This window comes from Pelodiscus sinensis, chromosome 2 (assembly GCF_049634645.1).
Source record: "Pelodiscus sinensis isolate JC-2024 chromosome 2, ASM4963464v1, whole genome shotgun sequence".
Lineage (NCBI taxonomy): Eukaryota > Metazoa > Chordata > Testudines > Trionychidae > Pelodiscus > Pelodiscus sinensis.
Window position 1 is genome coordinate 75,925,611 of NC_134712.1, and position 27,795 is coordinate 75,953,405.

The 27,795-nt window shown below is 43.0% G+C and overlaps 1 protein-coding gene across 8 annotated transcripts in view; it reads left to right on the forward strand.

Annotated features, from left to right (window-relative positions):
* KCTD1 (potassium channel tetramerization domain containing 1) overlaps window positions 1-27,795 on the forward strand; it is a 139,633-nt gene that overhangs the window by 22,731 nt on the left and 89,107 nt on the right. Inside the window, exon 1 of one of the 8 annotated variants that reach the window (XM_006127189.4) lies at window positions 18,451-19,252. The exons of 2 other annotated variants lie outside the window; for them this stretch is intronic. Coding sequence is in view for 2 of the 6 variants with exons in the window: in XM_075920807.1 (XP_075776922.1) it covers window positions 19,690-21,513 (1,824 nt within the window). In the remaining 4 variants the exon portion in view is untranslated. 5 more of the 8 variants (XM_075920811.1, XM_075920807.1, XM_075920806.1 and 2 more) reach the window with 5 other exon arrangements.

A 27,795-nucleotide genomic window follows, 5' to 3' on the forward strand; every position in this document is an offset into this window, starting at 1 on the left:
CCATGCTTAATGAAAAATGTGGACAAATTGGAGAGTCCAGAGGAGCGAGACAAAAAAGGTGTGTGTGGGGGGGGGGGAGCAGATGGGCATATTTGAGAAAAGAAGGCTCAGATGGACCCGATAACAGCTCTTAGTTTACTTGAATGCTTGTTTAGCATACTCATAGTCATCTAGCTAAGCAATTATTTCTTCAGTGGTGTGATGCACTACTTCTAGGCCACAGCTGAACCCAGTCAGCAGGCAGGACCTGTTCAATAGGGACACCTGACGAAGGTTGTAGCCAGACAGGAAACCCGCTGCTCCCCCGCCCCCTCCCCCCCCCCGGGTAACATCCATTTTTGCTTGCCTGGAGCATACAGGGCACACAGAGTAGAAGGCCCAGGCTGCTGTGACCGTGAATGGCTGTAAACAGAGATATGCCAATTGCTGACCAAGAGGCTGCCAAGGAGTGCCCTTGACTTAACCCATATTGATACGAACACACAGCTGTCCGCGGGGGGGAAGAATCTCTCGCCCAGAAAAGAGAGTCTAATACTCACAATTTAGTTATCTCTCTTGCAAGTGTAAATTAACTTGAAACTTGCTTGTAAGAACTGGCGCCACAAAACGGACCGGTACAATTTGGTATCTTAAGATAAGAAAGAGGATACGGGGCCCCAGGAGTATAAAGATGGGTCCAGCAGCACATTTTCTCTGAGTGTCAATCTACCATCTATCTGCTGGTCGGGTTAGGTGTTTGATCTCCCGAGGTTCCCAGGGGACGCCCACCTCGTATTCGTCTTTCCTAGGAATTGAGAGACCGGCCCTGGTCTGACACGCTGGAGTCGAGAGGCACAGAAAGGGGTAAAAATTGTACCTGGATGTGGTCCTTTGTCTTAAGTGTACACATAGACTTAGAGCTCTTTAAAGATTAAGCTGTCACTTGGTACCATTATTTCTATTTTCTATCTTTATTTTCTTTGTAACCATTTTTAAAATCTATATTTGCTAGCAGTTGAGAGAGAGCAATAGCCATTGTAACCATATGATTTTATAAGTCTTTTTAATAAACCTGTAACTGTTTAAGTTTTTAACCTGACTCCTTCAGTTGCTGTAACAGAACCAAGCACAATTTAAAAGAACTTCAGCTGGTCATAAGGGACAGGTATAGGAAGAGCTTGGGTGTTTGGATTTGTGTCACTCCCAGGTGACAGATCCGTTGGAGCATCTCTCAGTCTTTCCTAGGCTGCCCACTGCGAAGGGATCTTGTATTCTAGCAACTAAAATCTGAGGTGTAATAAGCTCTTCCTATAAAGGGGCGTCTGTTGGCCTGCTGGCTACCCTCTGCGACGGGACCCCGGTCCTAGCAGTAAAGACACGGACGTTAAACCTTTTCTCGGAAACACACACGCTGCCCTGACCGTCGGCTGACACAGGTGCAGGTCAAAACCAGGGTCACAGATTGTGGGACTGGCAACAGGGCCTAGTTAGGAATTATAACACATATCCATTGCTCCCATCAGTGTTTCTGCCCTAATGTCCTTGTATGGCAATTGAAACCATAATGGGCAACACGATGGCAAGCATGCGGCTGGCAGTTTTTTAAAAGGTCATTGTGCAGTGCAGGCTTGAGTTGGTGTGTACCTTCTCCGGTTACTTGCCAGTGGCAACCTTTCATCTGATATGAGGAGAAGCAATATTGCTCAGAACTGGGAGCCATGGGAGTGAAGTTGGATACAGGGTGCCAGAGACGATACACAAGGTGGCATGGAGCTGCAGTTTGGTGTTTGACGATCAGCTCCATGCTGGTGTGAAGTTCTCTGCCATCAAATATGAGGTGGCAAGAGCTGATATCCACAGGATTGGGGCACAAGCACCCCGTGATAGAGCTGCTAGTTTGCTAAGAAGGTTGTTGCGCATCTTAACTTTAGCTGATGTTTTCCTTGGGTTGGCATGGTAACTCAATGTGCAATCTATGGTCACACCTAGATATAGCGGTTCTATTTCATACTTCACCTTTTGACCATTCAGATAAACATTTAGTTCTCAGGTTGTACTAGGAGGAGCAGGATGATGATGAAACAAACTGGACATTGTTTTTATGACGCTTGGCTGGAGACTAACTTTACCATGTCCTGGTTTAAGATGGCAACAACCTCGAGAAAAATCTGTTATAGTACCCAAGCCCAGAAGTTGTCTGTGTAAATAAACTTTCATGACTTTGTTGTTGGCTGGTCACTGGTGTAAATGTTGAACAAAGTTGGAAAAAGCACAGAGTCCTGGGGTAATCCATTTCTCTGTCATCTCCAAGCACTTGTCTTCTCCCCTATATGGACTGTGAACTGCCTATTGTTGAGGAACAATCTAAGGACACTTGTGACCCAAGGTAATAAGACCTGTGATATCTTCATGAACAGGCCATTGAGCTGTTGGGTCAATGGAAAACTGCCTGTTTTCAAGTTCCTCTGAAAGCCATTTTTAAAATGTGGTCAGCACAGTACTTGACAGCATATACTATAGCCTCAGTAAAGCCAGTTTGGTCAAGTCTCAAAATTCTCTCCACATTGGGTCACTGTAGGACCAAGAACTCTAGTCCTTTAAAACACACCAACAGTAACAATATGAAACGACAGCTTTATAGTTGACTGGGGTCCTTACCAGCCTTTGAGAGGCCAATAATTTGTGGTGCACCATATCCTTAGTAGCCTGCATTCAGTGATGATCCCTGACAAAACTGCACAAGCTAAAGCTGAGCACAGGTGCTAAGGTTTTTCAGGAATTCTGAAGATATCTATTTGAGAGAGTGTCTGTGAGCCTGTTCAAGAACTCCTCCTAAACAGCAAAAGCCATTAGGACCACCACATTTTGGTATGTGGCTTACTCCTTATAACTTAAAGCAAGGTCAGGGTTTGGTTGTGCCAGAAAAATCGGATGTGCCTGGAATTCAATTATTTCTAGTCAAATGGAAAGGGGGAAGGGGTCTGTTAGTGGTTACAGTTGTGCTGTTAAATGACCTCGGGGGAGGGAGGGTGGTCGCATCAGGAACAGAGTGGCCAGTTGAGTGTGGGGCTCTGGCTGCTGCTGGCCACCATATCTGGTGGCCCCTGCCATCCTGGCCAGCTCCAGGGAGCTACCGCCTGCCCAGCACAGCCCCTGCTATCCCAGTCAGCCCTGGGGCTCCGTCAGACAGTGCAGCCCCCACTGCCCTGATCAGCCCTGGGGCTCCGCCAGCTGGTCAGTGCAGCCCGTGGCCAGCCCCTGCCACCCAGGCTGCTGCTTCCTCTATTTTGTGCTCTCTTGATGGATCTGGGGATAAGGGCAAAAGAAGGGAGACTAATGGGAATCAGGGACTAAATGGGAAAAGCTGTTCCAGGATCTCTTAGCATTTATTTTCAGTCCATCAGTTGCCAAGCCCCAATCCCTTTCCTCCTCAACAACCCCCAGCCCCTCTAGCTGCCTCAGGCTCCCTTCAGCTACCTGGCCATCACTGTCACTCTGGTTCTCAGGGTTGCTCCTGGCTAACTCAACCCCCCTCCCCCCCCCCCCCACCCCAACTGGCTTTCTAAGGCAATGGTCTCCAACCTTTTAAAGTACAAGATCATTTTTTGAATTTAAGTGCAATCCAGGATCTACCTCAAATCCAAATACCCTTACCCTACCTCCTTCATGCCTCTTCTCTAAGGCCCTGCTCCTGCTCACTCCATCCTCCCTCCCCCATCCTTCCTCCCTTTCATCGGGGCAGAGGTTTGGGGCGCAGGCTTTGGTCTTGGGATAAGGGATTTGGAGCATGAGGGGCTCTTAGCTGAGCCTGGGGCAGGGGTTAGGGTGCATGAGGGATTCAGAGTAAGGCTGTTAAGGGAGTCTGGCTCTAGGGGGGCTCAGAACTAGGGCAGGGGCTTGGGTTTAGGAGGGAGTACATGACTGGGACAAGGATTTGGGATGCAGGATCCAGCTAGACACTGCTTACTACAGATGGCTCCTATGTGGTGGGGCAGTGGGGCTAAGACAGGTTCACCCTTGCCTTGGCCCTGCACCACTCAAAAGCAGCCAGCAAACTCTCCATCCCAAGCGCTGCACAGCTACACTGCCAGCCTTTGGAAGCTATATTCTGCAACAGTGGAATTTTCCCACCGGCCAAGGACCTTTGTTTTCCAGTATTCCGTTTACAAATACATGGGTGGATAACTTTTAGAGTATTTGCCCTTTTTGGAAAACCTTGCACAAACAAATATCTCTATTTGAGGGAATGGTACATTCTTGCATGAAACTGGCAGATATTGTTAGAACAGCAGCAGCGCTAGTATCATTGAAGCTAAATGTCCTAAAAAACAAAAAGTTGAACTATGACCGTGCAGTGCAAGAGGCTGTCTTGTGTTTCCCACTCTAACTTCTGAATAAACAAAGCCAAATATTTGATATGGCTGCTTTACTAGAAAGCATTTAACTCTGGTCCCCAGATTACCAATGATTTTCTCTGAAGGCTTATACATTTTGTAGTGAACGTAAATAGTATAGCATGGATCATAGTTCTTGGATGACTGCAGTCACTGAAGCAGGATACCTTTCCTGGGACTGTATTAGCTGAGCAATATAATATACCTGAGGATACAACAATTTGATGTTTCCTGTGGGACAAGGAAAGAATGGGTCGTCTTAGAACAGAGAAGATTTTTTTTCACAGATTTATCGATTCCTAGATCATAGAGGACCTCCTCTATAGCACATAGAATCATAGAGATGGAAGAGACATCAGAAGGTCATCAAGTCCAGCCCCCTGCTCTAGGCAGGGTCAATCCCAACTAAATCAACCTGGCTTGGGTCAAAAACCAGAGCTGAATGGGCTGATGTAGTTAAATATTATTGAAAAATCTTATTTTATTTTTGTGGTAAAAAAAATTAAATGTGAGTGTTATTTTTATGAAAGAATGGAAATTTTTCATTTAATTTTTAACTATCTTTGCTTTGTTTCTGTTGTCAAAAATAAATATTATACATTATTCCTTTTCCTTCCCCCTCCTCTGTTGGAAATGGGTTTTTTTTGGGTGGGGGGAGGGAGTAAAAGAATGTGGGTCAGTTAGGAGTGGAGGAAAGAAAAAAAGTGTGTGGGTTTTTTTTCACCAACTTTTTCACCTTGATTATTGCTTTTATATTACCTCTTACAGTGAGGAAAAAGAGGTTGGGAGTAGAAAACAACTTTTTCCTTTTTCTCACACTTTTCAACTGGAAAAGGAGTACTAATTTCTCTCATTTTTAACTTTTTAAAAACTTGTATCACATTTTCCAGTGTAAAGGGGAGGTGAGGGTGGTGGCACTGAGGAGGAAACTAAAAGCAGTGAGGGAAAAATGGCTATTTCCCTATGTTTTTTAAACTAATTTTAAAAAATGGGAAAAAATATTTAAAATATCTTTAAATGATTTTTGGTTAACCCTTCTAAGGTAAGACAAGTTAGCCTGTTCTAGATATTACAGTCCTCTGCCTAGAAGTGTGGCCAACAATAGCATCCACCTTTTCTTATCTCCTGCACCCCACAAGACAGGGATTTTATAAATGTACTTGACAGTGTGAAGGAGAGCCATTATCGATCTTTTCCTTGAGCAATGACTGCTCATGCCGTTTAGAAAAAGCCTTTTTTCCTCTTAAATATGGGAGCTGCCCTTATCATAGTAACAATATGGGAGGAGAACTATAATCTAGCTATGAGCACCTTGTATTTGCTGAAACAGTGGCATACTGGAAGAAAACAATATGCACAAATACTGTACAAGATTTAGTGAATCTGCTGGACAGACACAGGTTGGCAGAAAGGGAAAACATGTTGTGGCAGTTGAGACAACGGTCGGTCAAGAATGATTTGTTGAGTCAGTGTGGTATTTGAAGGTAGTTACGTTTGAGAGACAGTGGGTAAGGAGCTAGGAAAGCTGTTCCAGAGTTGACTTTAGGAGAAACTGACCTAGAGCTGGAGCTATGTAAAAGTGGAACAGCAACATCAAGGGGCCACAAAGAATATATTTAGTACCTCTAGGGCATGAATGAATTAAGAGGGAACCTAAGCTAATGTCAAGTTTTTCCTCCAGCCTTAGTCAAGTCATGTGCAAAACTGCTTATTGGGACCCACCAGATGACAGAGCCTATTTAACATAGCAACTGAGGTACCTCTTGAATTGCAGTACACTTGGCCCCATAAGTACTACTTACTACATAGTCCTTTAAAGGGCTAGTGTGCCACAACACTTCAGCAACCTGATCCGGTGGGGATGGTTACAAAAACCTTAAAGAAGAAGCTTGCTCATGACATGCACTGCTCCCTTGTTTTAGCCAAAATATGAGAATTCTCCTCTTCTGTTATTTCAGATGTGACCAAAGCTAGGAACTGTGTGTGAAAATTGATTTGCTGCCAATGGAATGTTAATTATTATTTACCTCAGAGGAATATTAGGTTTTCCCTGGTACATTCAGTGGTGCAGTAAGGTGCCGTTTACCTTAACTTACTCAGAACAATTGAATAGGAGTCAAATAGCTATTAAAAAAAAAAAAAAAACCCTCCAAACTGTAACTGTTTTGATTCTGACAAGCTCACTTGGCAAGGACAGATGAACAAACTCAAGGTGGCTCATGTTTAAGATGCACCAGTTTTGCTGCCTTGAAATCATCCCAAAATAATACAGGTCTTTTAAGGGAAAGTAGACCTAATTCTACCCCTCTGATGCATATTGCTAAGATTCTATAAACATTCAGACACTGTTGGATTAGAGAGTCTTTTATTTTTTTTTAAACAAACTATTTGAAGACACACATCAAACAGGCCTCCATGAGAAAAATAAAATAAGTGTTGAGGTTTTAATTAACTAAAGAAGCCAAAAGAGAGAGAGAGAGATCAGAGGATGCACAATGCTATATCTAGAGAGGGGCAGAAGAATACCATCATTACAGAAAATACTACAAAATAGAGTTTTTGTTAAAGGTAACCAGATGGATAATACTAGATTCAAGTACTGAGACAAAGAAATACAGTAAATCACTGCAAGTGTTCTCACATTGTTCTGCCAATGTACCTAAATGACTGAGGTCCAAATTTTCAAAATGGCTTTGCAACAATTCTCAGATCCCATTGGAGAAAAATTGGGAGCTACTGGCTATTGAGCCTTTGTGGAAAAACTGCCTAATTCATTTAGGTGCCAAAATGAAAGTATCAGATGCAGAGGTCCTAGCATCCACAAAGTGGGGGTAGGGGTTTCTGAAAATCTGGTCCTGAGCTTTCTGAAGCCCAAAGGTGGTGTTTCTCAGTCTTTGATGGCCTCAAAAGAGGGGTCAACAAAGCTGCCAAGATGTATGCACATCACAAAAAAGACCTGTCTATTAGCACAGTAGTCCTCAACCTGGGCCTCCTAGGTGGGGGGCCATAAGCAGATTTCAGGGGGTCCTCCATGCATGGGCAGTGTTAGACTTCCTGAGGCACAGGGCAGAAAGCTAAAGTCCCACTGCATGGGGCTGAAGCCAAAGCCTGAACAGCTTGGCTTTTATACGGAAAACCAGTTGTACAGGTGTGACATGGAGTTTTTGTAGCATGTTTGGGGGGCAGAGGAGGTCTCAAGAAAAAAAAAATTGAGAACCCCTGCATTTGGAAATAGGCCAAAGAACAACTTATATCATGCTGGCCATGTATCCTTTGACCAGAGTATTAACAAAACATTCAAAAATTGTGTGAGAAACTTAAAATCATGGTTGTTTTTTGTTTGTGGGTTTTGTCTTTTGGATGCACTCACTTCACTTTGTCAAGCTTGTGTCTGCAACTATGAGAGCTAGAAGCTTACTCTTGTTCAAACTGAAAGTTGAAATTTTCACGCAATCTCTTGATTCCTGCATACGGAGCTTTAAGAGAAGCACCCAAAATCATGAGACTTAAGGGCTGGCAACATATGGTTATCAAGATTCATGACGGTTACTGCTTGGGCCATATTAATGCCAGTGAATAAAGGTTCTATCTGCCATTTTATCTCCAAACCATACGTTCCCTGGGAAAATTTACTTAAATTTGGAGAATTAGATTGAGATGTCAGGGTTTTGGGACAAAGCAGTTAAATTATTTACACCTGCTTGGGAATTGGTACACTTCTTTTCCTATACAGTGTAATGCATCATATTTCTCAGCCAGGTGCAGGACACCACATGCGGTTCTTGTAGAACATTCTGTTGGCACAAGAAACAACATTTTTTAAGTTTTCACATATACTGAGTTACCAGGGCTCAATAATAATTTTCTGGCAGATTAGTCTTGCCCTACAGCAGGTTTTTATGATCATTAAAGCCAGAATGAAAGCAATGGCCCTGGATTTCACACTTCTGTATTCTGCTACACGGAGGCTTTGATTTTTCTAAGTTGTGTTTTTCTGCAGTGGGTGCTTTGACACCATTCTGAAATAAACTGACAGCCCACAAATAAGCCAAATTATAGGAATAGCTCTGCAAAGGGGTAACTGCCACATTAACTTGGAGAAAAGTATTTTAAATAACTTGATATCCATTGTCCAAGGCTTTTCGTCAACAGAATGTGTACTTGTACATTTCAAAAATTGTGATCTTGTTTTTCCAACATAGAGGGAGTGCTGTTACTGTTGTGAGCTCTCTTGAAACAAGCAAAATGATGGGCTTTGAAACAGTACAGTTACACAGAATCATTTGTCTTTTTGTTTAAATGTATTTTATCAACAACTTAGTGTTGTGAAAGAAACCTGAGTTCTGATCTTCAAATGAAATATAAACACACACATTTATTTTTATGGGCTTTGGATCAGGCTCTTAATCTTTCACTCCTATCGGCAACCAAAACTTTGGAGGCTGGGTGGGAGGGCAGCTTAGTGATGGAGCAACAGGTATCTTCTGAACAGAGCATAGTTTTAACATAATCCTGAAATTTACTATCCTTTTTTAGCATATACCATATGCCCAACAAAAAGCACTTGCAACTGTTAGCAAGTTTTGTTTTATTCTGCTTTTAGCCTTATTTATTATTGTAAAGCTACTTCTTAACACTGTTTAATAAGGCCACACATTTATGTACATGGAAAGACACCCAGAATGTCAAAACACTCTTTGAAGGCTTTAGGCTTTCTTTATACTTAATGTAGAACTGTTTCAGTTTCTGTGCTGTCTTGTGTCTTTAGCCTAAATAATATAGAATATATATATTTCAGCTGCAGACTGCATGCCTTAAGCTCTGTTTTAGAAGGCAGAGGCCACGATGTAAACCTCAAACACTGAAATTCTGATCAGATACCACAGATCTTACCACATACTTCTCATGAATAGTTATCTACACCAACATCATGTCCTAGCCCCTCAAGTGCCACCCAAAACAAAGTGTTGTGGCACAAACAATTCTGCTAATTTTCATTCACATTAATATACCAGCAAACACCATAACAATCACATTTTCAGTGATCTGAATAAAATATGCTTGGACTGCAATAAGGATATTCAATTTATTCTAATTCAGTGTGGGGGAGGGCTATGCTTTGTTCACCTTCAAAGGATAAATTGTATATCCTGGTGTAATCCATGAAGCATACTTGTACACATTTTCTGTGTATAAATCTTACAGAATAATTAGAGATTTGTACATCTGATATTACAGGGAGAAGGCACCATTCATTACATGTCATTCCATTATTATGATGCCTGAAAACTTGAGTTGGTCAAGAGTTAATGCACGTGCAGGAGTTGCATGAACATACTTTGCTAAAACAATACCAAAAAAAAAGACAAAACAAAGAAATGAATTGTTAGCACAAAAATGCAGATATGGATTATCATAACTTGCATTCAAATACAATCTGTGGGAATCCTCTGCAATTTTAATGACTGTTTTGTGTGTGAATTCCAATTTTAAATGAGCTAAAATGTGTATAGACAGATGTGAGGAGGGGTTTTCAATCAGACATTTAGTGCCTCACAACACAGACATCACAAAAGAAAACTCCTAAAACGTGCTACAAAACAAAGACAAGATAGGAGGGAGGCTGACAGGGGTGAAGAGACTTCAGTTAAAATAATCTATGTATGATAATGAGTGCATTAGAAAATCAAGTACTGAGTGTCATAACACCCTAAGGGTGTATTTGAGACCATCTGGTGAAGGACTGAGCTGGGGCGAAGACAGGCGCAAGTATCTTCCTTGGTGAGTCTAGCAATTTGCTAAAAGATTGGGTTTACTTTTCAATTTGACTTAAACTTTGGGGGGGGGGTGGCAGGGGAGAACCTAATCCCTGCTCTGGCTCCTTATGCCAAATAAAAGGCCTCCCCCAGTGAAGGCATCTTAGAGGACAGCTGTAAGACTACTCCTCCTGAAGAACACCTTATAAACCTTCCTGTAGAGAGATACCAAGATAGGGCTGAAAGAAGGATGGGCTTGTTGGGAGCAGGCCTGGGCTGCAGTGCAGAGTGAACCCTTCTAATCAAGCACCCTTAGCACCTGATGGGTGCCAAAGTAGAGAATTTGCTGAACCATGGGAGGTCAATATTGTAGTGAGTGGGTCTCTTATTTTAATTTCACTGAAGCAAATAAATGGAACAATGCTTGCAGTGCTGCTTAATAATGTATGACTGTACTTATATACCCTATATAAGCCTATGTCTAGCCAAGGCTTATCAGCCTCTTCCTAACAAAGTATTAGTGGTGTTACACAATTTTACTGTATTGGCACAAGTGAATAAGTAGATAAAGCATAAAAACCATACTGCCACTGCTTACTGGGCTCTTAAAAGACTTTTAGGGTAAATTAGAGCTAAATAACATCACAGAACACTGACAGCCAGAACTGGTGGCCATAAACAAACTTTACGGTCTGTAGGAATCTTGGCCATAAACGTAAGTCGACATCCAGCCAACTAAAATCATGCCGGACCATGTATGTTGCCAGACCAGTCAGTGATGGAGTAGAGAGGTTCAACCTGTATTGCAGAAATTGAGGAAGCACAGCATCCACTGGGCTATTTTAAGTTAGGGCAATGTACCCTCCAATCTCTTCAATCCATGTGCAGAATAAATGTATGTGCATTGAGGCATGTAAATGTGCACCACCAGTAGAAACAGAAAACCTATCTGTGGGTGCTCTGCTAATCAGCTGGGTAGCATTGGAATCTCTCCTGAGCGGCTGCACAGCTTACAGGGAACACTGGTTAGGGCTACTTCAGTTCCAAGAATAGCCCATGATCCAGGAAGTTCAAAGGGAGCATAAAGCAACCCCTTCTGCTAGACTGCAAATTCTATACTGCACCTCGAGTTCAGCACAAAATCTCATCTCTGGAGTTCATTCATATGGAAAGGTAGGTTGGGGGAGAGATTCACAAATGAAACATTTACTTTGAAGTGTTAAGATTAGAAAAGGCACTTCAGTGCAGTGCCAAATTAAGAAATAAATGTTTAAAAATCTTTCCAGCTGTCTCATAATCTGTCACTATTTATTGGATTTACTCTACATATCCAAACATAATTCTGGTCCACAAAACATAGCATAGGCCAAAATAAAATATTAATACGAAATGATGAAAGCCTATTTTCTACTGAGATCAGTTTCAAATCTAGATGGAAAAATACCGTGTAGCTAAAAGTGTAAACTTGTACCTATAATTAAGGCTTTGTGGTTATACAGGAATGACTTCCATTATTTCATTTCTGTATTGGTAGTCTTCAAAATGCCTTTGCCACTTTCCAAAGCAAGCGTACTTCACAGATACCCCTGTCAGGCAATTCTGAAGACTCGTTTTTATTATCAGCACAGAGAGAGAGAGAGAGAGTGAGTTGTCATAGCCTCAGTTTAAGGTAATTGGGAAATCTCTGGAGTACTGAATTATCTTGTCTTTTATATACACAAACACTTTACAGTCACCACAGTAGCTAAACAAAGTTACCATATATTAGAAAACAGCTTGTTTTAAATTGCAGTCAGCATCACAGAATGAAAGAAAAATGAGGTGAAACATTAACATATTAAATAATAATGCACTCCACACTAACTTCAAACAACTTCTGAAAAAGCTGCTAAAGCTTCTATAAATGGGAATGCACCAATAAAACATTTCTTAAAGTGGCTTGAGGGGCCTGACACTGTAGATTCATCTATATTTCTGGGAACAAAAAGGAATCCCCTTCTTTTGCAGCTGAAAAGAGTCTCAAGGGGTCTTAACTTTTTTTAAATCTTCATAGTGACGACAAGGTTTATGAGGCATATGATAAAGTTCTTGCCCTGAAGAGTTTACAATCTAAATAGACAATATTGTAACAAAGCAGTTATGTTGTAATTCCATTATTATTGGCCCACCACTTTTGGTATGTTTGACCTTGTAGATCCAGTGAAAATACATTGTGTTTAAAACAATATGTTAACATATTTTAACTTTCTTGGTATTAAAGCTGTAGACAGATTTAACATTGTTGTGCATGCAAGGGTGTTGGGTTGGTTTTTTTTATAAATTATTTGAAGCCTGTCAGATCTAGGGTTAATCATGACCAGCTAATAAGTTTTGAAATACTAAAAGTCCTTTTCTACACTAGATGTTAATTGGTGTGTAACTGAGCATAGGTCTTCTACTGCATGCATGCACAATCACATTGTGCCCGTTCCACTGAGTGCCTCCAGTGCATTACCAGGACTCACTTAACAACGTCCAATCTTCCAGTGAATCATGCCTCAATCAGCAACATGCATACAGACAGTCATGTTCCATACCATCTGTTTCCTAACTCTCCCACCATGCTCAGATGTCCAGTATCAGGACTTGTTACTATCTTCCAAATAAGAGGTACCGTGTAGCTTTTGGTGTGGTTCATGCGGTCCTCAAAACCAGTATGCAGGCCACTTCCGCAATCTTTTTAGCGTTGCTGCACTTCCCATCTTACTTTTTATTTAGGCGCAGCCTATCTCTGGCCCTACAACGTCCAGAGACTTCATAATGTCCCCCTAGCATTGTCCACCATGGTCACTCGTTCATCCAAGAGGAGGAAGCTAGACAAGGGAGTGGACTATCTGTGACTGTGGAGCCTATTGCTTGTCACCTGTTTGTTCATGTATCCAAGCAGACACAGACTGGGTGGTAACCATTGACTCCTAGGATTCATTCTCTAAATAGTGGGCATTGTCCTGGTTGTTGGGTTAGTGCCCTCTGAATTCCTTGTTTTGATTCTGTAACCTTACTGCTATCCCTGTTCTTGCATTATTTGTCTCAATACTTAGTTGAGCCCCTCTTTTTTATTTTCTGACCTCTTCATTTGTTTCTTTTGAGAGGAACCCCCTTCTTGCCAAGGATTAGACAGATTACTCCTAGCACGAACCAAAATGACCGTTTGGGACTATAGGAAAAGGGTGTTGGATACAGGGTTCTCTGACTGTGGGGCCTCTTCCCTTGCGCTTCTTGGATTTGCACATCTGGTCAGAATTCCTCTGGGCAGTGTTTGAGACATCCTTGATTATGATCACGTGGTTTGTATTGGGGGTGTCTTCTGTTCAATGTCCCCTTCCAGATCCCTTATTCTGAATGTCTTGTACTCCCATTGCATTTTTCCCGTTTCTTTCCTCAAAACATTTAGATGCCCTTTGGGCACTTTTATAAACAGAATCCCCTTTTGGGCTCTGCCCCCTGCAGAGTGTTAACATGTCCCTTACAGCACTTGGCTTTTTAAGGACAGAATTCTGGATCTTTTTAGTACCTGGGAAATCTTCATGAAGAACCTGATTAGAAGGGCCATGTGACCAGGAAGAATAATGTGGAGACAGGCTCAGGGACTGCCTACAAGAACCATATGAAAAGTTGCTCAAATTCAATCTGAGGGAGATTAGGAACTGGAAAGAGTTGGTTTGGGGCTTTTTGCAGCAGCCTACAAACGGATAGCTGTCTAGGGAAGAGCTATGGAACTGGTGAGTTATATCTGCAGAGGGATTGGGACAGGAGCAAAATTAGTGGGGAGCTCTGAAAAAAGGTTTCAGAGGGCTTGGAGTTAGATACAGGATAAATAGTTGACTATCTTTAGTGTAAAACCATTAAACCAGAACCCAGAGGGGAGATCTTAATTTGGAATACTAGTTCTGTGGCATATGAATGAATATTTAGGGGGACTGAAAAAAGGAAAACTGAGGCCAGTGGTGAACATCAATGGGGCAGATATATTGATGGTGTTACTTGTTTAACAACCTGCTGTTAAAACTTGCTTAATGTCACTTCTAAATGTACCTTATTTTACAAGCTTGGAGAAGGTTTGTGTTAGAATAGGCCACAACCTTGCAATGACTTCATGTTCATGGTGCACATTGCAGAGCTCTGGCTTTATTTAGCTCCATGGTAGGTGAAACAGATGCATCAATTAGGGCACATCTCATAGCAGGACCAAAGCTGAAATAAGCTACCCAACTTCAGCCACATCAATTGCATAGTTTAAATCAGAATAGCTTATTTCAGCTTTTGGTGCTGTCTGCATAGCAGGAAGTTTGGAGCACTCTTTTTCCCACTTCCCTGACTCCTTGTAAAATGAGGGTTATAGGAGTCGGAGTAAGAAGTCCTCTAACTCAACATTATTTTGACATTGTCGGAATGTCCGTTATTTCGAAATAACGCTGCTGTGTATACATAGCCTTAGGGTTTCAGTAATTCCGCAACAGAATTAGATGACTTGAGCAAATAGGATTGGAAGGTGTAGAATTGTTCTCTACAGTTCAGTTTCTGTTGCAGTTGTCAACTTGGCTTTAAATGCCTTGAACAGTAGGGCTGTGTCTACATTGGCAAGATTTTGCGTAAAAGTGGCTGCTTTTGTGCAAAATCTTGCCACTTGTCTACACTGGCCATGAGTATTTACGCAAGAACACTGACGTTGTAATGCACAAAATCAGTGCTTCTTGCACAAATACTCTGACGCTCCCGCTCAGGGATAAGTCCTCTTGTGCAAGTGTTTTTGCGCAAGAGGCCAGTGTAGACAGGTAAAATCAATTTATTGTGCAAGAAAGCCCGATGGCTAAAATGGCCATTGGAGCTTTCTTGCGCAAGAGAGCGTCTACAGTGGCATGGATGCTTTTGCGCAAAAGCAAATCTTTTGCGCAAAGGCACATGCCAGTACAGACATTCTCTTGTGCAAATACTTTTAACGGAAAAACTCTTCCGTTAAAAGTATTTGTGCAAAATCATGCCAGTGTAGACGCAACCTAGGGCTTCCCATTCTTTTGGGATACAGCTGTTCAGGCTAAGTCTCCTCTCCAGAAAAACTTCTTACCTGATATTTAAGATAAAGTGCTATTTTCTCCCCAATTACAATACCTTGTAAACTATTTAGTCTCTGAATTCCCTCCTGTTTGTTCAGGTGTCTAGAGTGTTAGGACACATGGGCAACCTTAATATAAATGTCACTATGTGCTTTTCTCCTCTCTTATCACACTTCAAAGTTCTTTTATTTCCTTTAGATTCTCATGTACTTGACTCCACCTGCAACTCTCCAGGTCTATCAACATTTGATTTTCTGTAATCAGGAATCAATGATTGAAAGAACCTCCAGACAAGAAGCTGTCAAACTGATGGCTTTTCCTATTTAAAACATTTTTAAAATGTTCTTTTGCCCTCAGAGGTACTGAATTTTTGTACATGTGGGTTCATGTTTTCTGCGATCTTATACCCTTAAAGTAACAATTTTTAAAAACTTAAGCACAGTCTAGTAGCACCTTAAAGACTAACAAAACATGTAGATGGGATCATGAGCTTTTGTGGGCACAACCCACTTCTTCAGATGGTAGGAGTGTTAGCTCCTGACATCTGAAGAAGTGGGTTGTGCCCACGAAAGCTCATGATCCCATCTTCATGTTTTGTTAGTCTTTAAGGTGCTACTAGACTATTAGTCTGTAACAGGAAAAACTTAAAACAACAAATTCAGCTACCTCTCTGAAATTTTTTAAAAGGAAATCAATTATTGATTAGTTAATGGTTTTTAGCACAGATAGGATCTCTCTCTATATATCTATATATAAAAAAATTATTTTTTTCCTGCTGCATGACAGTATGTTCCTGCCGGGTGATGACACTGATGACTTCATTCAAACAGGTGCTCTCAGCAAAGCGAAAGCAGCCAGAGAGAGGAGGGTAGGCAAGCAGAGCTAATTTTAAAAATAAACTCTGGGACACTCACTAGCCTTTAAGATGGGTTTTTTCACAAGTTCTCATTTTGTCTTTCAGATCTTATTCACGACATCTTATTCAGCTTTGTAAATGTCTGTTCTAACTTAGTCTTCCTAAGTGTACAGTCTCCTAGACTCTAGCTCAAAACTGGGCTGCAAATAATATGATAGAAAGCTATATATGACAGGAGATTACTTTTGACAGTAAAAAATATCTCCTATATGATCAGTGCCTTTAATATTCTGTTACATTAGGGTAAGCACTGTAACTTCTTTGACTTCTGTGTTATTACTCTTGGTTTACTCTCGTGTAACAGAATACTCCTTTCAATTATATGTTGGGCATGGTAGTTTTTCCTGTAGCATCAAAATTGTGTTTCAAATCTGTCTACTTTGCTCTACAATTTGCTCATCTATTCTGCATACTAATTTGTCTTTACTGAAACTATGGTTAATAATTTTAGCAGTCTTCTCTACTGCAGCATTATTACTTGGGTGAGCTTCATGTGTGCGTTCCTGTTAGAGTGACTACACTGAAATTTAGCCTGGTGTAAAATAATTGGCTGTCTTGTCTGACTCATGGATTACTTAAACTGAAAATTGTTCTAGATGGCTTAGAGTAAAAATCCTTGGTTCTCAACATTAAGGAATTTCCGACAGATTAGTATGCTCCAACACTTTAATTGCCAAACAGTAATTCTGCAATTCAGATTTTGATTTCAGGTGCAATGACTGCAAACAGCAACAACCCAGGGCAAATATTTATTTCAATTTATAAATCAAGAAATCATCTGACGAAAAAAGCAGCAACTGTTCAGTAGCCAACAAAATTCCCATAGGTGGTGGGTGAAGGAACTTTTTGCATTCAGTCTGAATCTATAAAAGGAACATGCTATTTTCTTTGATGTTCATAGTATAGTGAGAAATGTCAAACTTTGTCTGCAAATATTTCACAGAATGGAGTTAGAACATTCTTATTGATGAAATGTAAACTAAGCTGCACCACATGGGTGCAACTAATCCATTAGTGACAATGAAATAATGTGGGGGGGAGGGAGAGAGAAGAGAGGGAAGGTGGTCTGAAAAGCAGCTTTCCAGTGAGGATATAAGTTCTGATTAGAATTTAGTAACAGTAATTCATGGGGGGGGGGGGGAGAAATGCCACATCCCACAGTAATTCTCTAATATAAATGTATGTGTTTACATGCATTGAAATGGAATCAAGGCTAAAAAGGGTGAATCTGTAGTCTAAAAGGTTACCAAAAGATCTGCTGAGTATTCAGTTTCTCTGTTTTCCTCTTATTGCAAAAACATAGCATCATTAAGAAATTGGATTTTTAGGACTCACCAACAGAACTGTTAAGTAAGTTGCAGGGCTATCTATACAATTGGATCTCCATTTTGTTCAAATTCTGCCCTTTGTTTTATCTATGCAGCCAAAGTGAAGGCAATAGAGATGCACAAGTGTAACGAAGCACCATTTGGCATGTTGAGTACATCTGGTGGTGAAGTACTCACTAGAAACAAAATATCATCTTAGTTTTTGAAACTGATAGGTTTAAAACCCCCCTCAAACCTCAACTGTAATATCAGTACTTCTGATTTGGAAATTGACACAATACATGTGTAACCCCCTGTGATTCTGCTTTTACAAAGTCATTTGTCAAAATATCACCACACTTCACCTTACTTACAGGTGAGCCATATATGAACAAAAGCACAGGCCTTTGTTATGGAGAGAAGATTGCCATAATTCACATCCTCCAATAGGATTACTAAGAATGTGCACTCTTCTCTCCCCCTCCCCCATTTTGCCTAATAAGCTAGCTTTGTATTATTCATCCATAGTGTTTTTATGGATCATTGTACTGCTGACTTAAATTTCATATAAATGATGTCCTTGCCAAGGCTTCAACCTTATCTGCTTATAAAAAAAATTAGTGGTAAGCCAACAGGTGATAATTATTAAAGATGTGTAATGGGTTTCTGAAACTTCTACCTTCATCATCCTGCTTTTTACAAAGTCACTTGTCAAAATATGACCATCCTGGGAAGAGGTGATGGGGTTCAATGAAGTTGTTCTAAAACCAACCCATTCTTAATACTCTAAAAAAGAAACTTACCCTAGGTAATGTCAGTTTTCCATCACCTCTGTGATCACAGTATCCACAGATTCTCCCCCTTACCTAGTAATCAATATCCTATATTCTGGTATTGGCTCTGACTTCTCAACACAATTTCTTCACACCTTTGTTCTAGCTGAAAATAAATACCCCAACTCCAGAAAAAGGGTGGGGGGAATGATATTTTTGGGTCAGCAAGGAGCAAAAGCACTGAGTCACTCAATTACTCTATCCAGATGTGTGATATTATGTAGTGATGTTTGTTTTCCGATCACTTCCGTTTTATATTGTGTGGGGTTTTGCCTTCTTTGTATGTTTGTAAAAAGAAGACTCTGCCTGTGTGTTTGTGCTGCTTAGACTAAGTTTTTGAAAGCTTAAAACTGTAGAAAACAAAAGGAGGAAAGGAGAAAAATGATCAGAATAACCCCCTGAGGGAGAGAAGGTTGTGAAATCTTCAAAATGTTAGCAGAAAAGTGAATGATAAATGGGGCAATAGCCGGGGGTCTTAGAGGGTATCAAGGGGTCGATTTTTGCCACCGTGGGATCTAATTTTTCAACGATGAAGCTGTAAGTAAGTTCTTTTTGCAAGGCTGGAGCAGAGGAGAAAGTTGGTGGCTGTGGCTGTGCTGTCCCAGGGTCCGGCTGGATCTGGACTGCCTCTTTGCCTGCGGAGTGTCGCGTGGGTTTTTACAAGCCCGGAGGCTTCCTGTGCTACTTGCTGCTTTCTTAGCACAAGCAACAACGCAAAACCCAGGCGGGCTGCCTGCAAAGCCGGACCCAGCAAGGCGGCGAGCCGGCCTTTCGCTCGCAGCGCGGGGAGAGCCGCTCCCCAGGAGAGGACGAGGAGCGCTGACTGCCCCCGCGGCCACCTGCAGCCGGGGCTCTACCGCCCGGTCGCTGTGGGGTCAAGGAGCCCGCGCCCGGTGCGCAGCGGCTCTCGGAGGCCCGGGGGCGCCAGGCTGGCGGGATGACAGGGGCAGCTCCATTCCTGCCGGAGTCCGAGAGTGAGTTCCGCGCTGCTGCTGGGGCTGTAGCGGGGCCAGGCAGGCGGCAGCAGCCGAGCCTGTGCGGTGCAAACGCCCCCCCCCCCCCCTCTCGTTGCACCGCGGGGCTGGGGGGGAGGAAGCAGGTTTCTCTCCCCCCCCCCCCCCGGGAGCCCGGGGCTATGGAGGGCACTTGCGGCTCTTCAGGCACCGCTTAGAGCCCGCGGGCCGGCCGGCAGGGAGTTGAGGGTAAGTACCTCCAGCAGCCTGAGCGCCCGGACCGCCGCGCTCTGCCTTCCCTCCCCCCACCCTGCCGCCGCCGCTGGGAGCGCGCGGCCCCTTTAAGAGCCCAGCTTTGCCTCCCGGTAGCTGAAGGTCATTAAACACAAAAGCTCTCCAGCGCTGCGGTCCAATATAGCGCATGCGCCCTGCCCGAGGACTGGCAGGGAGACGGCAATATGGCGAGAATGCCTGGCAGCGGCGGCGACTGGAACACCGGCAGCGGCGGCGGCGGGGAGAACAATGGGGGGGACCGGCCGCCGGGCCGCGGCGGCACCCACCGCCCCCACCACTACTGCAGCGCGGGGGAGGACGAGGACGGGGAGGACGACGATGAGATCCAGGAGGTGCAGATAACGGGGGACGAGGAGGACGGCGCCGATGGGGGGCTCCTGCTGCTGGATGACGAGGAGGAGGAGGAGGAGATGGGGCTGGAGTGGGACGCCGAGGAGGAGCCGCTGGTGCCCGAGCCGGTCCATATGATCAGTATGGACCGGGGCAGCGTGGGGCTGGACGCCGCTCGCGGCGGTGGCGGCCGGGTTGGAGGCGGCTGCGGCGGCGGGGCAGCAGCAGCGGGGGGCGCCCCAGTGCCCGCTAGCGCCCGGGGCGCGGAGGACTCGGACCCGGAGAGCGAGCTGCTGCTGCAGCGCCCCGAGCGGGCCCGGCTGAGCGAGAACACCCGGCTGGCCACTCGCTACGCGGTGCGCATCTTCCGGGAGTACCTGAGCGAGAAGTCCCAGAGCCCGGACTTCGAGACCATGGACAAGGGGGCGCTGTGCCGGGTGCTGCGCTCCTTCTACGCCGAGGCCCGCTCCAAGAGCGGCCAGCTCTACTCCAAGTCCTCGCTCATCAGCATCCGCAGCTCCCTCAACCGCTACCTCAACGAGCCGCCCTACTGCCGCACCCTGGACCTGACCAAGGACCCGGAGCTGCGCGCTGCCAACCTGACGCTGGCGGCGGTGATCCGCAAGCTGGAGGAGCAGGGCGCGGGGCCAGTGGTGCAGAAGCAAGCCATCACGCGGGCCGACCTGCGCAAGCTGTACACCTGCAGCGTGTTCAGCACGCAGAGCCCCTTCGGGCTGCTCAACAAGGTCTGGTTCGAGACCTGCATGTACTTCTGCACGCGGGGCCGCGAGAACCAGCGCGAGCTGGAGGAGGACTCCTTCGGGCTGGCCATGGACGAGGACGGCCGCAAGTTCGTCTACTTCAAGTCCCTGGGGCCCTACCACAAGTCGCGCTCCTCCTCCTGGAGCAAGAAGCGGGCGGAGAGCAGCGACGAGGAGAACCTGCCCCGCATGTACGAGACCGGCACCGAGTTCTGCCCCTACTCCAGCTTCGTCAAGTACCTGGCCAAGCGCAACCCGCTCTGCAAGGCCTTCTTCCAGCGCCCGCGGGACCACTGCAGCGAGGGCGACGTCACGTGGTACGAGAACAAGGCCATCGGCAAGAACCTGCTGGGCACCCGCATGCAGATGCTCTCCAAGGCGGCCAAGCTCTCCAAGACCTACACCAACCACTGCATCGGCGCCGTGTCCATCGCCACCCTCAACAGCATCGCCGGCATCGGCACCAAGCTGGGCGGGCACCCCCCGCACCCGGCGGGGGCGGCCGGGGGCTGCTACACCGCCGCCCAGGCCATCCTCAACGGGGGGCACCGGCACCGGCCCCCGCCCGCCCCGGCCAACACCTACATCCTCCCCAAAGACAGCGACGGCCCCCAAGTGAAGGCAGAAGCGGCGGCTGTGACCCCGGCCAAGCGCTCCCTCTACGAGGCGGTGTACTCTGGGGCGGCCGCGGCCGGGGGGGAGGTCTGCGGCCCCTCCTCGTCCCCCAAAAGACTCTGCCTCCGCCCCGCCGAGCCTCTGGACGCTGCTGCTGCCGCCTCCGTGGTGGTGGTGTCAGTGAAACACGACCCCCTGCCTCTCCTCCTCCCCGAAGCCAATGGGCACAGAAGCACCAACTCACCCACAATAGTTTCACCTGCTATTGTTTCCCCCACACAGGTAACAAGAAAACCCGACCCATCTCTATACACAACCCCTCCTTCGCTTCCCAAACCCTCCCCCCGCCTGCTCCAGCCAACACCAGCCCCCTTTGCAAGGACCAAAGCACACTGCACACCCTGGGAGCAGCAGAGTTGCCACACTTCAGACAGGCAGGTGCTGCCTTTTTGGCCCTCTAGTGCCAGTCTCACTGTACAGGCATGAAATAATTCTGCTGCAAGTTACTAAACTTCTGTGCTCTCCTAGCTCTTTAACAAGTAATTGCGCTGATCCCTGATTTCTGGTGTTAGCTGCAAGTTTGGGCTCTCTGTGACTTAACAGCAAGCTTAGATTTAATCATCTTTCCTGGTGAGAGGAAGGAGGTATGAAATCCCAAACCACTACTAAGCAAAAAGCTTAGAGTTGTGTTCCCAGAACAATAGGATTACTAACTGGACTATCCAAGGGCCTGCTTTCTTTTTGCTGTAGCCTTGAGAGTTATGTGAATCAAGTGAAACTATTAGATAAGAATTTGGAAGATAAGTAACATTACCTAGTGTTCTCCATGTAATAAGCTGTTTAAATCTCATAAATGCAGGAAACAGCCAAGAAAATACTCAGTTACACCTTAGTAAGGAGGGTGTACTTTTAATCTGAGAGGGTTAGCAAGAGAGCTAATGTGACAATTGCCTTAATCTTGTGTGTGTTTATTACAATAGTGCTGTATCCTAGTTACCCTTATTTTTAAAAAAGTAAATTGGCTTTGGTTGCACAGTTGCATTAGTTACCATAGTGTCAACATAGACAATATCTCACAATGTCAAAATATATAATAATAGTATAATTCCTTGAGTTAGGCATAGTGTAACTGTGGAATGAGATCAGGTTGGGTAGGTATGTTTCATGTAAGCAAAGTAAGTAGTCTTGTCAAAACTACTGCATAGGTTTTGGTATATGCATCAATAGCCCTCCCACCTACACACATGCTTTCCCTCCTCCTAATCCTTATCTGTTGAGTTTAGGGTTTTTTGGGATGAGTTTAAACCCAAAGTTACTTAATTAAAAAAACATGAGGAAGAATATTTTTTTTGTTGAGTTGGAATTAGGTGTCCAGAATCAGTAAAACTTTCAGCAGTTATGTTGCATACCATAAAATACTGTGTTTCAGGCAATACTTCTAATGCTAGCTGCAGTAGGTGATTACAGAAACCCTCTGACATTCTGGTGTCAAGCAATAACTTCAGACATAGTCCTGAAAGAGCACTGTTCAGTGAACACAGGTATATGACATGCCTGAGCAGTTTCCAAAGTGGAAATACCAGTTCTGGACAAACTGACCCTTTCAAACCGAGTTTGCCAGCTAATCAGCCAGCCCGAAGGCTAATTGAAAAAAGAATCTGAATGGCTATAGTATTTATGTTGTCAAAAATACATGTGACCTCTTACTGGTGGGAGATTTTGGTCATTTGAGTGGAGTATTGTGGTTTGATCTCCTGCTGTGTATATCTGGTGCTTAGAGGGTTGATTATGAACAGATAGTGTTTTTGTTCTATCTGCTTATTTCAGATACAAGCTAACTCCCTTCCCTGTATTTTTAACCCTAAACTTACCTGTTCATTGGCTTATGACTTGGAAAGAAATTTTAAAACTTTACAGGTATTCTAGTTTAGAAGAGTTGAGTGCACATGAGTAAGGAAGAGACAAAGGGAATAAGGCAACTGAGCGTGACAGACACGTGAACAAACAGACATGCTTTTATCAAGATAGGCCACTTTGTTCATCTTAGTTAATGTACCTTGAAATTTTCTACTGCTTATAGTAATTCTTACATAAAGCTGAACTAAGGAGAAGTGTAAGTGCTGTATGTACTGACAATTACAGACAAAAAGCCAAGCTATTAAGACATGTTAAGATACACAGGGTGTTTTCTTTCTTGTTTGTCAAGAAAGAAAATGAGCACTCAATGATAATGTTGCTGTCAATTTTGAAGTAATTATATGGGAACATCCAATTCAGCTTTGCTTAGCTCATCTAATGGTGAATAAACTAAACTCTCACTTCAGAAGAAGACTCATCTTGCTTTCTTTACTTAAGGATTTGCTTAGTTTAAATCCTCATCTTACTGATAGGTTTTTTTGGGGGGGAGGGGAGGGGAGGGAAGGGAGAGAAGAAGGTTTAACTGCTCATTCTAGCATCAGTAGTCACTGCATTTTTTTCTAATAGAACATATCACAGAGTGAGAGTATCTTTGCTTTATAAATATGGGATAGTGGTTTTTTAATTATAAATTGAAAGTCAATGTTAAACTTTTCCTCCTTTTTATAATCGCTATAATGATGGAGGTCCAGGGCATTTCCTGGGGAAATTAATGACTGGATTGGATTAATGGCCTGAGGCATTGCCTTGAGCCATTATGTCTCCCAGCTGGTCATCAATTCCCAGGAAATGCCCTGGCTCTTCATCATTATTGCTTATATAAAAAGACTTTCTAGGCCTTATTAACTGCGTGGATCTCCTCACGCAATGTGACACTGAAGTCCGTTGTTACCAAGAAGTCTGTTATATTTGTCAATTTGACAATTGCAGACTGTTTTTTATTGACCTTTATTATGAGTTTATTTGTAAAGGGACAGATTCTGCATCCTTAATGGCCTAAGGTATGATTCAGTGTGACTAAGTTGCAGAATCTGGTCCATCATGAAAACTGTCTTACACTGTGTGTTTACACTGTGAATACGTACGTTTTTCTTAGCTGTGACTTTAAGTGAGGTATAAAAAGAGTGAAACAAAAGTTCTAAGCTGGATTTATTTAACTTGCATAGGCTACTGCCTCTAAATGTGTTCAGGGATTGAGCAAGGGTATTAATTTTAAGATTATCATTGCTGCCTTGTCTTCTGAGATGTCTTTTAGCATTCTCTTTGCGGAACTGCTGTAGGAGCTTTCTTCTGAGCCAGGGAAAGATACATTAAGTGTTCATCTTGACACATTTTGATCCAGCTATTGCTTTAGGTTGCAGTCCTGAGAGACATTATACAGTGTATTTTAAACATACAGTACTGTACCGTCGTGCCGCCACCTTCACTTCAATCCTTATTTGCTCTGAAGTGTAGCAATTTTCCTGCCACTGACAACAGTACTTCAGCTGAAGTTGATGACAGAGGGATGTAATTTAGCTGTTGTTCATCTCTAGTATTATTGAAGGATGAATAATAAGTGAAGTTTAAGCTTTTAAAGTCACAATGTGGTAGCTGTTGAGATTTATAGACTTGATACATACTGAACATTGCGTGGTTATAATAGCCAAAAGAAAACAGATTGGCTTCTGCCTAAGGGGAAAAAAATCCATAGTTTCAGAAAAAGCTTCTGCTACAGTTGTGTACTAGATAACTTCTGAATAATTCTATAAGTATGTTTGGTACGTTTTATATTTTAATATAGTAGTTAAAGCATGAGCAGTGTTTTTATTTAAAAATAACGAGGAGTCCTGTGGTACCTTATAGACTAACAAATTTATTAGGCCATGAGCTTTCATGGATAAAACCTACTTCATCTGATGAGTTAGAGAGGAAATTGCAGAATTGTAAAAGAAGCTGCCTGTCAGTTGTAGGACCAGTATTAATGAAGCTAATTAAGTTAGGTTAGATGTGTCTCATTCATAGCATGTTACGTGGAAATGCAAATATCAAATGGCCTTTATCGTGACTTAACCAGTTAAGACATTTATTCAAGCCTAAGTTGATAGTGTTGAGCTTGTAAATGAACTCAAGTTCAGATGTCTCTTTCTGTAATGGGGTGATCAATTTCTTTTGTAGAAGAATGGCTGCTTTTAAATCTAATATTGACTACCCAGGGAGGTTAAAATGTTCCCCTACAGATTTATGTGTTACCAGTCCTGATGTGTGGTTTGTCCATTTATCCGTTGGCGCAGAGACTGTCCAGTTTGGCCAATATACATGGCAGAAGGCCATTGCTGGCACTTGATGGCCTACATCACATTAGTGTTTTTATTTGTCATCACTCGGTTGCAAGTATTCATCAGCTTTTCAAACTTGAAACTCAGGTCAACTTTTTGTTATGGAACACTGAGTTGTCATTGCTTTAAATGCTTCAAGTAAAAGCCATATCTTGACAGAATTAGCTGGTTCTGATTTCAAGTTTTGTAAGGGGCAGGGGGAAACATGATCTCGTTCAGTATGCAGAATACTAGGGATGTTAACTTTTGATTAACCAGCTAATTGAGTAGTCGATGGAAGTTCCATCGACTGCTCGATTAGTCGATAAGGGGAAGGTGGGGCACTCACTAACCCAGCTGCGCCTCTGCTTTTGAAATATAGCAAGAGCCCCACGGGGTTCTTACTACATTTCAAAGGCAGAGGTGCAGTGGGAACTGGGGCGAGAGGGGACTGCTTGAGTTCCCGCTTGAGCTGTTCCCTGCAGCGCCTCTGCCTCCACCTCCTTTTAAGCTGCCTCTCCCCAGCAGCGGATCCTGCTTCCCCCCACCCCTTGCTTCTGATACAGGCAAGGCAATCAACTAGTTGAATAGTGACTCGACTGCCTGATAAGCCTCAAGGGTACTCGATAATAGTCTGGGAGGTACGTCAACACAACTGAAATTTGGAGAACTGAATTTTTGTTTTAAGTTTTACAGTGCTGCTTTATTTTTGTACTTTTTACGCCCAAAAATGTAATTGCCCACCCAGCTACAATTAAGTTGTTTAAACAAATGTGTTGCAATGGTGGAAAAAAAATTCTCTGAAAACTGTAGGTACTGGGAGTACTTATATATTTTTTAAAGGGGTACTTTATTAAAAAAAAGAAACACTGGACTAGTCAACTGGTCGATTACATCTCTACAGCAGACACTGCTGACAGGTCTGTGTGTGTGTTGAGGGAGGGGAAGATAGGTTCTTACTAAAAAATGAATCATTCTATTTGGTTTAATTCTTCACACTAGAAATATAACATTGTATAAAATAAAGAATTCTGTTCTATTTAAAATTTGTGTTTGTACATGGTAATACCAAAGCCTCATTGTGCTGTGTGCTAGTAGAAGCATATAAAATGATAACATTACTTAGTTTGTAGGCTCTTCAGAGCAGGGCCCTTGCTTTTGTATGTGTTTGTATTGTGCGTAGCACACTGAGACTAGGAATCAAGGCGTTGCTTTATACAAAAAGAGACAAGATTCATGCCTCAAAGAGAGGAACACAAAAACAGGGCAAAGGGTGACAAACATGTTGGTATGTAGGTGTGTGTCAGTGTTAGAACTGGATCTGCTTTAACCTAATTGGCATCACCCTCTTGGTTGAACAGATGATCACTGCTTAGAACTAAATCCCGTATTTGTTTGGTTTGAAATCTTGGAAATTTTAGAACATGATGCTAAAAGTAGTGTTAAATACTATACTTATCTCTGAGTTGCCTTTTTAAACTAGGTTTTCCTATCTCCTGTTAGGTGGAAAGGCCCACACAAATAGGAGAGAGTGCTTAATGTTAGAGGGAGTGTCACAAATAATCAAAATAAAGAAGAGGGTAAACATTAGAGGTGAAGAAAAAGTGGTTGGAATCCTGACCTCACTACAGTAAGTGACAAAATTCCTGTTGACTGCATTTGGGTTAGGGTTTCAACCTATATATTGCTGACTTCAGTTTCAGTAATTAAAGTGTTGTCTGAAACAACAGTACGTAAAAAACCAGATTATGCTCTTTTTCTACATTGTTCGCATGTCACTTTTAAAATTCTGGATTATGTTCCTTATAATCAGGAGAGAGTTGGACATGAATGTGATTGTTTCTTAAAACAAATATTGTGTTCTAGTGCCTGGGTGGCAGAAGAGAGATTAGGTTAGTGTGTGTGGTTTTTTTTTTTTTAAAGGCAATAGTTATTCTGTTCGCGTTTGACAAATCTGTCAGTTTATTCAACAGTCCATTTGTGTTTTTCCTTTTCCCAAATCCTTTTGGCTTAAATATCTTGTGTATTTGTTTTCTTTCAACTTTTTAAAACATTAGTCAGAAATGTATCCTTGAAAAAATTGGCCATGAATGTGATTTTTATTTGTGTATTTAGTTGTAGATTTTTTTTTTTGTCCTTTCAAGTTATTTTACCCCACAGTATTTGTGTAGATAATCTTATTTATATGGGTATTATTGGATTTGGGTGGAACAAACTAGCTAATTCTCTGGTTCATTTTGTGTATTTTCCTCCTAGAACTTCTGTTTTTATTAAAAATATGAGTTACTGATGAGGAGTAGACCAGAGTTTTCTGCTAATTGCATCATGCCACTTGGTCAAAATGAACTAT